The sequence below is a fragment of the Melanerpes formicivorus genome, unplaced genomic scaffold, assembly GCF_026170545.1.
Source record: "Melanerpes formicivorus ecotype bairdi unplaced genomic scaffold, bMelFor1.0.p_v2 SCAF_25, whole genome shotgun sequence".
NCBI lineage: Eukaryota > Metazoa > Chordata > Aves > Piciformes > Picidae > Melanerpes > Melanerpes formicivorus.
The window spans coordinates 474,408-489,415 of NW_027142377.1; the positions used below are offsets into that span (position 1 = coordinate 474,408).

Genomic DNA, 15,008 nt, shown 5'->3' on the forward strand with positions numbered 1-15,008 from the left:
CCAAGGAGTGGAAGTTGTCCTCTTGGTCCTTGGTGGCAAGAGACAGGAGCAGAGGCAATGGTTCCAAGTTGCCCCAGGGCAGGCTCAGGCTGGATCTCAGGAAATCATAGAATCAACAAGGTTGGAAAAGACCTCAGAGATCATCAAGTCCAACCTATCACCCAACATCTCATGACTCACTAAACCATGGCTTCAAGTGCCACATTTCTGCACTGGAAGGGTTCTCAGACATTAGAATGGTCTGCCCAGGGCGGTGCTGCAGTCACCATCCCTGGTGCTTAGGGACATGGTTTAGTGGTGACCCTGCAGTGCTGTGTGGAGGGTTGGACTGGATGAGCTTGGAGCTCTCTTCCAACAGGATGTTTTCCATGATTCTGTGAATTGAGAGCTCCAGGGTGGCTCTGCACGAGGTTGCACTCTCCATTTCTACATCTGTAAGACCGAGATCATGCCTCACCAGCTTCAAAGGGATGGCGGTCAGGTTCATTAAGCTGCCTGTAGACAGCACCTTCAACATACAAAGTTAACTCTTGCTAGCCTGCAGGCACTGGAGGTGCAGCAAGGTGTGCTCTGCAGCCTCGCCGTTCCAGACAAAGGTCCTCTTGATTGACTCCAATGGCTGACACACGAAGAAAGCAAAGTTTGAGAGAGCAATTTGGCTTCGTCACATGAGCAGCCCAGACACTTGATGGAAATTTTTCCAGCATTCAGAAAACAAAGGAAAATCAATAACATGCCTGCCAAGGGTTCCACTGAAAACATTTGATAATCTATAGCGCCGAGGAGCTCGAGCCAAGATAAACCAGCCTCGCTGACAGAAAATACTGACAATTATTTTGCATTGATTCAGCTTGGCCCAACCCAGGCTGACCTTGTTTATTCATCTCCGTCTCTTAATTCATATTAACTTGGCATCGAAACGGGACATGTGGCATGTGGGCTGGAGACCCATTTCTCTCTTTTAGACTCAGATCAGTGTGGCACATTGAGTACTTCCAGTGCCTTGAGCTCTTAGGTAGATTTATATGCATTAGACAGAACTGGTTAAGTTCCTTTTATCCCCGCTGGGCTTTTCGTGTCTGTTGACTATAAAAGTGGAAGCTCGGTAGAAGTAACATCTTCTCCTAAGCCTTCGGATATACACACAATCCTCCCAGCGCTGGTCAGTTTTAAAGGCACGTCCAAAGAGGATGGAGGGGTTTAAGCTCTTTTAAAACACAAAAAAAAAAACCCAGAAGGGTTATGACAATTTGGCAGCCAAAAGAGCGATTTGCAGGTCCGGGCGGAATCCGCGGCCGCGTGTGAGAGAGCTGATCAAGACGCTCCGGAGGAGATAATGGGGTCGAAGAGGGGAAGAGTCCCTCCCCTTTTGCAACCAGCATAATCTGGTCTCCAGTCAAGTTTCTTGGTGTCTTTTGCTGAACCAATAAAGCTTAGCATGATGGGCCAGTTGCATTACTGCAGCTTAAAAACGTCCCTGGGAAGCTGATGAGGAGAGTCGCTTTTCGTTGCTCCGCAGGTGCCCGGCTGCTTGCGTAGCTGTCGCCCAGGACGAAGGCACAGGGAAAATCTGAGCTCGTTCTTTAATTATGTTCTCAGCAGTAGCAAAGGACTGTACCTGCCTGCAGTGTATGACTGGTGTCCCCACAGCTGAGGCAGACTTCACACAGGGGTGGTGACCGGGCTGGGTGCTGCACAAAAGCAGTCGCAGTTTCATTCTCAACCCCACGCTGCTGCCATATCTGAAAGCCACCCCCGAGTAAAACACTGGGTCAAGCAGGACCACGTCCATGCAGGAGGAAAGCCCACCCAAACGAGTAGCATCCTCCCTAGAGGGACTCCCAGTTGGCCAGGCATGAGAGGCTTTTCTCTCTTTGACTTGTTCTTGCCAAAGGCAACGCTCCCTTGGCCTTTGCCAGGCACTCGGCAGTTTGTGACCAGCAGGATGAGCGGAGAATCCTCACACCGAGGAGGCACAAGGTGACTTGCACATGTCCAGTTCCACTGCTTTGCCCCTGGGTTGCCTTCCCACAGGCCTGCATGAGCAGCATGAGACCTACAGGACAAAACAAAAAACAAACAGCAAACAAAAAGAGCTTCCCCCCTGTATCTCCATAGCGCACAGCTGGCCTTTTCCTTCCCAGCAGCTCCTTCAAAACTTGGGTTTCATTGATGGAGGTGGTGTGAGGACAGGGCTGAACCCCATTTGGGTCTGACATCCTCTTCTGCTGGCGTCCACCCTCCGTGAAGGGCTGCCGCAGGGGCAGGCGCTGTGTGCGCTGCACGTCCCCAGCCTGTCCTGCTTTAGAGGCTCCAAAACCCACCAGCTTTACGCCGTGGCTTTGAATGACAGGACGGTGCTGCAGCGACTGCATAGCCAAGTGACCAATCTCGGTGACACTCAGTCAACAAACACACTGGCACCCGATAAAGGGAGCTACAGTTCCTAGCCAGGGAATGACACGGGAAAGACAGAAAGCAAACAGAACAACTTTGCTCTGCTGTGCAGTGTCTCCCCAACCCCTCACACCTTGCACCCTCCCCTCCTATCACTTCTGTTTTGTTTTCAAAGACCCAGCAGCCACAGACATCTGGAGGACACCGAGCGCAAGCCCAGAGCCGATGGCCGTGCTGCCTCCTCGATGGGAAAACCCTTTTCCAGCAGCCAGGAAGGTAGGCAAGCAACTCTGTTTCCAACGTACATGAGGGAGACACAGCTAGAAACCATGGTGAGGGATCTCTTCAAAGAGAGCTTGGATCTGTCCAGCCTGATCTAGTGTGGGGTGTCCCTGCCCATGGCAGGGGGGTTGGAACTAGATGATCCTTGTGGTCCCTTCCAACCCTGAATGAAACTATAAAACTATGAAACTATGAAACTATCTAAGAAGAAAAATAAGGGGTGGGGGCTTGGCTTGGGTATACCTAGCAGGGGGAGGCACGAGGGCTTGACTGCTGGCTCTTGCGATGGAGAGTAAAGGCAGTGGCGGTGTGAATCCCCTGAGCCTGCTCACAGCTTCACAAGGTGTTTATTCCCTTTAGTCGTCGTTGCTGCTCTGCTACTCAGCGTGCAAGGGCCAACAGCAGAGCCTCACCTCTTACCTAGCTTGTGAAGCTGTGCTTCATGCTGCTTCTGGAGGAGGTTCTGGAGTAAACACAGTCATGGAATCGTTTTGGTTGGGAAAGACCTTTAAGATCAAGTCCAACTTTCAACCCAACACCACCGTGCCCCCCAAGCCGTGGCCTGAAGTGTCATGTCTACCATGGGTTTTGAACAGCTCCAGGGGTGGTGACTCCAGCACCTCCCTGGACAAATGGACACGGGCATTCTGTTTCAGCACCATTTGGTATCTCTGTCATGGCAGAGTCAAAGTAGTTCAGCAGCATAACAGAGGAACAGGCCAGCGTGAGAAGGCCGTGGTTAGAGAGTCGTCCTGTAAAGGCAGCCAGGCAAGGGCTGTGTTAGAGCGTCAGCACAATGAGATGTGAGGTGAGGATTTGTATCTCCTGCCGTGTCCAGGTGTCCCATCAGCATGCTGACAGGTATGTAGGAACCCAGCCAGGCTCCAGGGGCACTGACACAGAAAGCAGAGGTGTAGCTGCAGTTCCTGTAGCCACAACTGAAACAGAGAGCTTCAAACAAACCAGCCACTGGTCAGCTTCCACCTTACGGTGAAGCTGAGCCGGCAGATTGCCATCATCAAAATGGGAAGGTCCTGAGATCCTGCTTCTCCCTCACCGCCTTGTGCCACCCACAGTCATGGGCTCACACAGGGAGCTACCAGCACATGAACTCAACCCAGGAAAATCTATCTTTTTTTCTCTCCTGTGGCCTTTTGTCCACCCCCTGAACCAAACTGCCTTGCCTGGGGATCAGAGGACACCACAGACAGCCCCAAGTGAAGGGCAGAAGCACATTGCCTGCAGCAGGACTTCTTTTTGATGTTGGCAGCTGTTAATTCAGCTCAAGCTGTAACATGAAGCCTCATCCTCGAGCACCTCCAGCAGCAGCCCAACAGCACAGGGGCTGCACAACCCTCCCGAGACACAAGACTAGTAGGCAGCAGGCAGCCCAAACCACCCCGCAGCTACCCCCACTACGCGTTGAGAGGCGGTGTGCTGTGGCCACAGCCCTGTCACAGGGCCTGCACCCCACTGCAGCAGCTCCCCGAGGAGCTGGGATCCTGCGAGACGCCTGAGGCAGCGCTGGCCGCGCGTCTCCACGGTGCCCTGCCCGCACAAATCGCAGCTGCTTTAGCTTGGTGCGGCGTTTGAGGGCACGGACGTGTCCTGCATGTGGGAACTTGCAGATCTTAAATGTTTTAATTCAGCCACTGAATGACAGGATATAAAATAGCTGTGTCCTATCAAAAAAGCGAAAGAGTTACCCAACACCCTAGCCCTGTTTGTTTGGGTTTTCAGCGAGTCAAAGGGAATGTCAATAACGCTGCCATCTCCTTTTCTTGTGTTTGTTTTCTTGCCTTTTCTTTTGAAGGAAATTTGAGAGCAGTTCCTCTGGAGCAGGTAATGCATTTCTGATTTCTCTCTTTATTTCTGCTTATTATTATTTACTCTGTTTTGCCGCTTCCTGCAACTCCCCGAGCCTGTCCCTGCAAGCTGCCTGCCTGCAGGGCTCGCGCTGAAATTGTTAGACAAGCTCCTCTAGCACGCGGCTGGAGCAGGGCTTCCGCTGCCCCTTTGGGCTGAGTGTAGCACAGAGAGGTCAAAAATTGTTCTTCTTGTGGGTGTTATTATTATTGTTTAGTGTTGTCGTTGTTGTTGTTACTGCTATCCAAAGCCTTTTGGATGGGACCTAAGAAAGAGCTGAGTGTCCTCCGTCCGTGTTGATCCTACACGAGCTAGCTGGTGTTCCTACCGGCACTTCCAAGAGCAAGACCACAGCAAAGAGGAGTCAAACCCTGCCCTATGGTTTCATGATCACTTCAAGCTGATTTCACTGCAAGGTGCTGCCAAAAGAGGTGGGCCAGCCCTTCCCCCACCAGCAGCCTCCAGCCTTATGTCCTCCTCCCTCTCCCGCGCTGGCTCAAGCACTCTTCCAGCTCATTGCGGGCAGGAAAGGAAATCTCCATGTGAGCAAGGAGACTCTACCCCATCCCCCAAATCCTTCAGCTGTGCCTCCTGGGTGGGACATTGACTCCTTGCCTGGTTTGGTGCCCCAAGAAGGCATACACAGGGCGAGCCTGACTCCAGTGCTGATGAGTCAGCAGCACCAAGGCACTCCTTCCGTTCTACTTTAAGGGAAGAAATTCAAGGAAAGCAAAACAAAAAATAACAAAGTAAAATAGTGAAATAATCTCAACTGCAGTAAGAAGATTAAAAAAAAAAAATCAGTAAAATCAGATTAAATCATAAAATGACCACATGAAATAAAACAATCAAATTTAAATCAAATGCAAAACAAATAAAACCTGAACTCTAAAAGCAAAGCAAATACTCGATTAAAAATGAACAATGTAGAAGTAAAATAACAAAAAGCTGTCTTGTGGCAGCATGGCTGGAAGCACAAGGGAGCCTGTCTGTCAGCCTCCTCCTCCCAGTTACAGTTCTTCTTGAAAGCCTTCAATGTTTGGCCTTGGTACAAACACATCATTGCAAGAAGCGGGGGGGGGGGGGGGAGGGAAAAAGCCCCAGCAAGGAAGCGCTGCGGCCTCCCAGCAGAGCAGGATGGCACTTATTTATTTCTTTCGTTACAAAACCAACCTGTGCCAAGTAAAATCATGCTCCAAGAGCTGCTCTACCAGTCCTGAAGCGCTGGAGAACAACAGGAGCCGGCCCCACCTCTGCAGCCTCCCGCGGGCCCCTGCGCATTTGCGCTGGGTGGAGGATGGGGAAAGGCTGGGCAGGAGGTGACAAGAGTTTGCCACACCGGGGTCAGGTTGGGCTGGCAGGAAATCCTTCTCCTCAAAGGACGGCTTTGGTGGCCTTTCGATGGCTTTGGTGGCCTGGGGAGACAATGTAGAGCACAGCAGCAGTGATGGTCTGGAGATTGGGGACACTGGTGGGATTCCTGGGTTTGTAGCTGGGCAGCTCTTTCCCCGAGCTGTGTGGAAGGTGCTCCTCGCCCTCACGTAAGCAGTTGGATTACTAAACTGAGAACTCCGTTGGAGAGCTCTGGACCATCACAATAAAATCCAGGAGCACAAATGTAGAGGCTAATGAGAGGGATGCAAAGAAGAAAGCTTCGGCATCACATCATTAAGGGTTTGCACAAGGGAGGGGTTAAAGCATCCTTTGGTTCCCAAAGGTTCCTGCAGCTCAGCAGTCACCCTTGCTAAAAGCTGGTGGTTCAAAGTGTGACCTCTCTGACCCCGGCTGGAGGTGCCCTGATTTCACCACACATGGCAGAGCTGCTTGTGCAGAGGAAAGTGGGGCACCTCCATCCATGCTGAGCTGCTCTGTTCCTCAGAGGACAGAGGGAAGGCAGGGAGGCAGCAGCTCTGGTGTGAGCGTGTGGGCTGCAGAGGGAAAACCTTGCTGGCTAAGGGGGAGCCTCTCGTGCACACCACTTCTTTTTTCTTGTTAGCAAAGCCAACCACACACTAACTTTGCACTTCTGGGACACATTTCCAACACCCTTCTGTCCTGACTTTCAGTGGCATGTGGAAAGTCAGGAGTCTTACAGCAGTTGGGTATCAATGCAGGAACCAGCACCCAGCAAATCAGAGCAGCTGCTTCTAGATGGGTCACCCTGTGGCTTTCATTCAACCTATCCCAGATCCAGCCCAAACCTACCAGCAGCAGCAGCAGCTCTGCACTTGGACACCACCAGCAGCCTGTTGTGTCAGTGCCAGCATTTGATGGACAGCCTGTCCCCAAGGTCCCACTTTCACCCTCCTGCTCCCTGAGGCTGGAGTCCCTCCGCCACCACTTCCGGCACGTTGCTTCAGAGGGAGCCCTCACAATACCGGGCTCAGTGCCATGCAAGGGGAGCACACCCAAAACCCAGCCCTCCTTGCACAGTCAATTCTGTAGGAACATCTCTGTGGCTATGAGCTGGAGGATTTTCTTTGCCCCCTTCACCAGTTCATTGGTGAAAGGCTGTGGAGCCAGAGATGCACTGACCCCAATGCAAATGGCCACGGAGGCCCCAGTGGTGGACCCTGTCTGCTGTAGGTGCTTCGTAACACACATCTTCCTTGCTTGCTGCCATGCTGAGCTATGAGGAAGCTTCTCCTCCCTGAAACTGAAGATCATGCAACAAAATGTTCCCAGTCACCTGCCAGAGCAGCTGGCTGTCACACAGCCAAACAACAAGCAAACCATTGGACAAGGTTTGTTTTCTAGGGGAAAGCACTCATCCTGCAGCAGGCAGACACCCCACAGGAGGCTGGGGCAGGGGGACTGCTTTCTAAGCCTTACTAACAAGTGACAGAACAACAGGAAATGGCCTCAAATTTCACCAGGGAAGGGTTAGGTTGGAGAGCAGAAGAACATTCTTGACTGAGAAAGGATTCTCAAAGCCTGGCAGAGGCTGCCCAGGGAGGTGGTTGAATGCCCATCCCCAGAGGTGTTTGAAAGAGGCAGAGATGTGCTGCTGAGGGCCATGGCTTAGCCCTAGACTTGGTAGGGTTAGAGCATGCTTGGGCTGGAGGATGTGAGAGGGCTTTTCCAGACAAAACAATTCTCTGTTTCTGTGATTCTAAAAGGCAGCTCAGAGGCAAGACTGTGCTACCTTGGGACCATGGGGGCCACCTGCACGTCCAAGTGTGTCCCTGCTGCAGCTCCTTGATGTCAACTCACAGGGTAGGATGCAATGCAGACTCTCTGGCTTTGCCAAGCTGGTTTGGGACCAGCAGTGCTCAGAGGATCCCATCAATGGGGACAAAGGTGAGGACAGCACAGGTGATTGCCAGAGGAACGAGGATAAGCTTCAGCTTTTCTTTCCCTGTGCATGTCTTGGTTGGGTATGGTTCTGCAAGACACAGGGGTGAAGCAAATGAGAAGTGATCATCCCTTTTGGGGTACTGAATGGGGTCAGGATTTGATGTTCACGTTCAGTCCTGGCTTCCAGGCAAGGCTGGCGATGGGATGGGGGAAGCCTCGAGGGCCATGCTGCTCAAGACCTAGCCTAGCCTTGCTGCTTTGAGCAGGGTGGTGCCCAGAGGTCCCTCTTGGGCTGTGCTACTCTGAGATTGGATAATCTTGAGCAAACTGGTTCAAAGAGTCTCCATTTAGTACCACCCAGACTGCGATAAGCAAAAACAAGCCTCCAAAACCCTGGTCACTAACCTCAGTACAAAGAAGACCCTTTGGAGAACATGAACCTCAGCTGCTCTGTCACTTCTGTGCTTTGTGGCAGGTGGAGATGCTGAAGCCAGTGGTGCCTTCCAGCTACCAAATGGTTGTTTTAAAACACTATCACTCATCTAAGTACCTGTCAGCCAGAAAGGTTCCTCGTGATACTCTGCCAGGGACACAAGGCGTTTCCAGTGAGAGGGAGCTCCTAACAGCAGGCACATCCTTCCACATAGCCATTCCTGCAGCCTGCAATCAGGAAGGCTTCATCTGAAAAAAGCAGATAATTTAAGAGCATGCCCTGCACTTCCTTCCTTTGTTCCTCCCTCACACTCTCACCCTTTCCCACCTTCATCATGCCCTTGAGAACATTCCCCGGGAGACAAAAGTGTAGCCTCCTGGGAGCGACATGGCTGCACGGGGAAGAGTTTCTAATGCTCCAGGAGACTAAAGGGATGCCTCCTTTGTGTCTCAGACCTGGGGAGACCAAGTAAACCACTGCCTCCATCCTGCTACATCCCTGCAGGTCTGCGATGACTTTGTGGCTTTTCAATTACAGGGTGTGCCTTCCCCTGCTGCTCCTCCCCTCACCTGCCAGAGCCGCACCGCATCATTACCATGCAGAGCCCCAGCAGCTGAGCTCTCCAGGGCACAGGTGGATGCTCTCCTGTCAGGGTAGTCATGTTGCCCTTCTCTGGATGACTAGCTGCTTTCTCCCATGGGCAGTAGCCCTGTGGTGTCAGCTTCCCCTGTTCCCGGACAGCCCTCTTCCCGCGGTGTGAACATCAACTCTTGTCAAATGATTGCAGCTTCTTTTATTGCCGGGGTGCCACATCAGAAAAGGTGCAAGATGTCAGAAGAGGCTTCCAGTCATGATTGCTTTTCAGCCTTTGGTTAGCATCAAACACCTCTACAAGCTTGATGCCACATCACAGACCTCCCACGCAACACTGCTGCAGTGTGGCCAGGGAGGGCTGAAAATAAGATTTGTAAAGGTACTGCAAAGCCCCCAGGAGCTGCAGGGTGGGTCTGCAGAGCTGGGTTGATGCAGAATGAGAGCTGCTGTTAACCTCTCCCTAGACAGAGGCACAAAGCATAAATCTGAAATCCTGGGTCAGATACCTGCCTGATGTACTCAGGACCCTGAGCCTTGAACAAAAGGGACCTACCCCAACAGCCCTTGGCTTCAGCCACTGATGCTCCTCAAGGCTTTACTGCTGGGGCTCCTCAAAGCTCTACTGCTGGGGCTCCTCAAGGCTTGACTGCTGGGGCTCCTCAAAGCTCTACTGCTGGGGCTCCTCAAAGCTTTACTGCTGGGGCTCCTCAAGGCTCTACTGCTGGGGCTCCTCAAGGCTTTACTGCTGGGATTCCTCAAAGCTCTACTGCTGGGGCTCCTCAAAGCTCTACTGCTGGGGTTCCTCAAGGCTCTACTGCTGGGGCTCCTCAAAGCTCTACTGCTGGGGCTCCTCAAAGCTCTACTGCTGGGGCTCCTCAAGGCTCTACTGCTGGGGCTCCTCAAAGCTCTACTGCTGGGGCTCCTAAAGGCTTTACTGCTGGGGCTCCTCAAAGCTCTACTGCTGAGGCTCCTCAAAGCTCTACTGCTGGGGCTCCTCAAGGCTCTACTGCTGGGTCTCCTCAAAGCTCTACTGCTGGGGCTCCTCAAAGCTCTACTGCTGGGGCTCCTCAAGGTTTTACTGCTGGGGCTCCTCAAAGCTCTACTGCTGGGGCTCCTCAAAGCTCTACTGCTGGGGCTCCTCAAAGCTTTACTGCTGGGGCTCCTCAAGGCTCTACTGCTGGGGCTCCTCAAGGCTTTACTGCTGGGGCTCCTCAAAGCTCTACTGCTGGGGCTCCTCAAAGCTTTACTGCTGGGGCTCCTCAAAGCTCTACTGCTGGGGCTCCTCAAGGCTCTACTGCTGGGGCTCCTCAAAGCTCTACTGCTGGGGCTCCTAAAGGCTTTACTGCTGGGGCTCCTCAAAGCTCTACTGCTGAGGCTCCTCAAAGCTCTACTGCTGGGGCTCCTCAAGGCTCTACTGCTGGGTCTCCTCAAAGCTCTACTGCTGGGGCTCCTCAAAGCTCTACTGCTGGGGCTCCTCAAGGTTTTACTGCTGGGGCTCCTCAAAGCTCTACTGCTGGGGCTCCTCAAAGCTCTACTGCTGGGGCTCCTCAAAGCTTTACTGCTGGGGCTCCTCAAAGCTCTACTGCTGGGGCTCCTCAAGGCTCTACTGCTGGGGCTCCTCAAAGCTTTACTGCTGGGGCTCCTCAAGGCTCTACTGCTGGGGCTCCTCAAAGCTTTACTGCTGGGGCTCCTCAAAGCTTTACTGCTGGGGCTCCTCAAGGCTCTACTGCTGGGGCTCCTCAAAGCTTTACTGCTGGGGCTCCTCAAAGCTCTACTGCTGGGGCTCCTCAAAGCTTTACTGCTGGGGCTCCTCAAAGCTCTACTGCTGGGGCTCCTCAAAGCTTTACTGCTGGGGCTCCTCAAGGCTCTACTGCTGGGGCTCCTCAAGGCTTTACTGCTGGGGCTCCTCAAAGCTCTACTGCTGGGGCTCCTCAAAGCTTTACTGCTGGGGCTCCTCAAAGCTCTACTGCTGGGGCTCCTCAAGGCTCTACTGCTGGGGCTCCTCAAAGCTTTACTGCTGGGGCTCCTCAAGGCTCTACTGCTGGGGCTCCTCAAAGCTTTACTGCTGGGGCTCCTCAAAGCTTTACTGCTGGGGCTCCTCAAGGCTCTACTGCTGGGGCTCCTCAAAGCTTTACTGCTGGGGCTCCTCAAAGCTCTACTGCTGGGGCTCCTCAAAGCTTTACTGCTGGGGCTCCTCAAAGCTCTACTGCTGGGGCTCCTCAAAGCTTTACTGCTGGGGCTCCTCAAAGCTTTACTGCTGGGGCTCCTCAAGGCTCTACTGCTGGGGCTCCTCAAAGCTTTACTGCTGGGGCTCCTCAAAGCTCTACTGCTGGGGCTCCTCAAAGCTTTACTGCTGGGGCTCCTCAAGGCTCTACTGCTGGGGCTCCTCAAAGCTTTACTGCTGGGGCTCCTCAAGGCTCTACTGCTGGGGCTCCTCAAAGCTTTACTGCTGGGGCTCCTCAAAGCTCTACTGCTGGGGCTCCTCAAAGCTTTACTGCTGGGGCTCCTCAAGGCTCTACTGCTGGGGCTCCTCAAAGCTTTACTGCTGGGGCTCCTCAAGGCTCTACTGCTGGGGCTCCTCAAAGCTTTACTGCTGGGGCTCCTCAAAGCTTTACTGCTGGGGCTCCTCAAGGCTCTACTGCTGGGGCTCCTCAAAGCTTTACTGCTGGGGCTCCTCAAAGCTCTACTGCTGGGGCTCCTCAAAGCTTTACTGCTGGGGCTCCTCAAAGCTTTACTGCTGGGGCTCCTCAAGGCTCTACTGCTGGGGCTCCTCAAAGCTTTACTGCTGGGGCTCCTCAAGGCTCTACTGCTGGGGCTCCTCAAAGCTTTACTGCTGGGGCTTCTCAAGGCTTTACTGCTGGGGCTCCTCAAGGCTTTACTGCTGGGGCTCCTCAAAGCTTTACTGCTGGGGCTTCTCAAGGCTTTACTGCTGGGGCTCCTCAAGGCTTTACTGCTGGGGCTCCTCAAAGCTTTACTGCTGGGGCTTCTCAAGGCTTTACTGCTGGGGCTTCTCAAGGCTTTACTGCTGGGGCTCCTCAAGGCTTTACTGCTGGGGCTCCTCAAGGCTCTACTGCTGGGGCTCCTCAAAGCTTTACTGCTGGGGCTCCTCTGGGGAAAAAAAAGCTAAAAATAATTGTAATTTTTTGGAGCCTCCAAGAAGTGCTGTTTGGAGAGCAAGGAGAGCCCACAGAAGGCTTGCAGCCACCCCAAAACCCAAGACACATACAGACTCACAGTTGCCAACTTTAGTTGTCAACTGAAGTTGACCTTTAAGATCATTGAGTCCAATCATAAACGCTGACAAGTCCTTGGCTAAACCATGTCCCTAAGCACTGCACCTACATGACTCTTACATACCTCTAGGGATGGGGACTCCACCACCTCCTTGGACAGCCTGTTCCAGAGCCTGAGAATCCTTTCAGAGAAGAAACTCTTCCTAATCTCCAACCTAAACCTCCCCTGGTGCTACCCAAAGCCATTTGCTCTTGTCCTATCGCTTGGTGAAACACACCGACCCCCACCTCGCTACAACCTCCTCTCCCACTGCCCACCCCATGAGGGCTCCTAGTGAGTAAGGCAACTCATAACCTCCTCAAAGACAACTGGCTTAGCAGCAGTCTCAGCAGTGAAGCTTGGAGTTTCAATACTGGAACAACCCAATGGAGTCTGGGATGCAAGTGCTGGTTCAGATGGGATGTCATGCATGCCTTCTTGTCATCTTCAAAATGCCTCCAATGAGTAACAGGTGGTCATATTGTGGCAGAGCCACCTGCCCAGACAGCTCCCTGCAAGGGAAGTGCCAAGCGAGGGGCTGGAAGCCAAACTCAGCGTCTGTGTGGCTCTCATCATCTCGAGTGTGGCACTTCGGCCGCTCCCGGGCTCTGGAGCAGGGAGGCTGTGCGCTGGAATGCTGTCTCAGACGGTGATCTCTATCTCTGTGGTGAAATACACATGCCATGAGATGGAGCTGCTGCTCTGTAAAGGTTCCTTACCAAGCTGCAGGAGTCGTTAAGGGATTTTTTTTCCCTCTTTCCTCAAGTCAAGGAGCAGCAAGTCGCTCACATGAGTCCCTCGGCACCGCTCCGGCAGCCTGGCACAGCCCTGACGGCCACCTCCTGGGGCTCAGCCCACCCCCCCTCCCACGCCAGCCTTCTGAGACAGGATAAACACACATTTCCCTTTGTTTTCAGCTCCACACCTAGTTGGTTTTTATCATGTGAAGGGACGGCTACTCATCTGTAAGTCAAAAGAAAGCAGTGACTCACCAGGCTGCAGCACTTTCCAAGGAGCAGCGTTTCGTGCGCTTCGCGGCACGCTAGCCCGCGTTAGGAAATAACCTCTCCTTGTGGCACGGCTGCTCCCCGCGGCATCCTGTCCTCTGCCAAGCCAGGGGGTTTCCATCCTGCAGGGGCAGAGAGAGGAGTGGGGATTTGTGCCGGAGTCGGCCGTTTGCATTGTGCGCGGAATGCAGACCTCCGGCCCCGCGTCACCGTGGGAACGTGGCTCGCCATCCGCTGGCGCCAGCCCAGCCTTGTGGCGCTCACACGGTGTTTTCCTGGGAAGGTAGCAGAAATCTGGACCTGTCACTTCTGCCAGCAGCTCTTGTCACAGCTTCCAGGTGCCAGGGAAGGGGGCTCAAAAGCAGGTGGAGCCTCAGCTCCCAACCCCACGTCCGCCGCAGGGGACACCACGAATGGTTGCTGCAGATGCAGCCCCTGGTTCCCACCAAAAGCAGCGGAGAAGGCGGGTTGCAAGGGGCTTAAAGCTAGGAGAGATATCTTACCTTGAACCACAAGGCCACTGCTTTAGGGATGCATCCTCCATTCCCAGGCCAAATAGGGCCAGTGTCTGCAGTTGTCTCTTCTCCCTAGGCTGGGATGGTGTTTCTGATACCCGTGTTCCCATTGCTCGTCCCCGCAGCCTGCCTGATCCTGCCTGTCTTTCTCTCTGCAGGAGCCCGGAGACAGCGGGGCTCTCAAAGTGGTGCACTTCGGGCTGGTGTGACTGAGCTGCCAAGGCGAGGGAGGGCAAACGTCACCGAGGTGGTGAAGTTCACAGAAAGTCCTTCAGCGAAACTTCCATCTAATCCTGGATCCCATCGCTTCTGCTAGCAGAAGACAAAACACCAGGCTTAGAAGATACTCTGCCCTTAGAGCTCTAAATGATTCCTGAGTTACCCTGAGCACATCCGTGCACCAACTGCCCTGCCTTTGTTCGTGCAGGGCAGCGCAATGGCATCTCCCTCACCTCGTTCAGAGACAGCAAAAAAAAGCTGCCGATCCCCATTGAGGGCTCTGCCCCGGGTTGGGGGTGCTGGGATGAATCCCAAACCTTCTCGGGAGAGAGTCTGTCCTTCTCCGTGCATTATATATTTTAACAATCTTCACCGGGAAGGAGATTTGAATTTCCACTTCAGGCTCTGAAAAACGTCCTATTGAGATAGCAGCAGATAAAATCTTCACTCAGGATACCTCTGTGAAGGAGCAGCCTTTCACAGTCGGCAGCAGGGTTGGTTGTTGGTTGGGGCGTTTTTTTTTCCCCCCTCCAAGAATGCTCTCAATTTTCATATCTGGATATATCATCTGAGTTGAATAACCATTATTTTGCCTTGAATGGGGGGGGGGGGGGAGGGGGGGGGAATGAAAGAAAGAAAGAAAGGAAAAGACGTGGAGCCTCTTAAACATCATTCTGCTGGAGTCCAGATTTTAATCTGCCTCCTCTAAACCACGGAGAGAAAATGCACTGAGAAGGTAATGCAACCTGTTTCAGCCCTCCAGGTTTTTTTTTCCTGGCGGCGAGGAGAGGAGCGAGCGTCTCGCAGGTCCTTCTTCCCGCCACTGGATCAGGCGTGGTGTGTAGGGACACCGGGTTTGGAGCTCTGCCACAGGGCACGGGAGTTAAGCCTGAGAGGTTTGGGTTTTTTTTTGGCGGGGGGGGAGCGTTGGGTGGTTGCAACCCAGAGCTGATGGAGCTTCTTGGAGTCGGTTTTGGACGACGGACGGATTTGTACAACGAGCGGGCTGGAGGTTAAAGCACAGCATAAAATTAAACCCCAACACGAGCTAGGGTGAAGTCTTTTATTACCAAACCCTCTGCGTTTACCCAAATAAATTATTCGGCCAAAACCCTGCTGAATTTC

The 15,008-nt window shown here is 53.2% G+C and overlaps 1 protein-coding gene and 1 long non-coding RNA gene across 2 annotated transcripts in view; one reads left to right on the plus strand and one right to left on the minus strand.

Annotated features, from left to right (window-relative positions):
- The window catches only part of WDPCP (WD repeat containing planar cell polarity effector), a 180,889-nt gene extending 166,934 nt beyond the window's left edge, over nucleotides 1–13,955 (plus strand). The window contains exons 17-19 of the mRNA XM_068153001.1: nucleotides 2,573–2,673; nucleotides 4,493–4,521; nucleotides 13,823–13,955. Of these exons, the coding sequence (XP_068009102.1) occupies nucleotides 2,573–2,673; nucleotides 4,493–4,521; nucleotides 13,823–13,873 (181 nt within the window). The 3' untranslated portion in view covers nucleotides 13,874–13,955. The remainder of the gene's footprint in view (nucleotides 1–2,572; nucleotides 2,674–4,492; nucleotides 4,522–13,822) is intronic.
- Nucleotides 11,636–14,225, minus strand: LOC137448474 (uncharacterized). The gene is made up of 4 exons (XR_010989101.1): nucleotides 14,117–14,225; nucleotides 13,653–13,973; nucleotides 13,135–13,271; nucleotides 11,636–12,804 (listed from the first exon to the last, which is right to left on the minus strand). It is a non-coding gene; the product is annotated as an uncharacterized lncRNA (long non-coding RNA).
- Nucleotides 14,226–15,008: the final 783 nt, after the last annotated feature.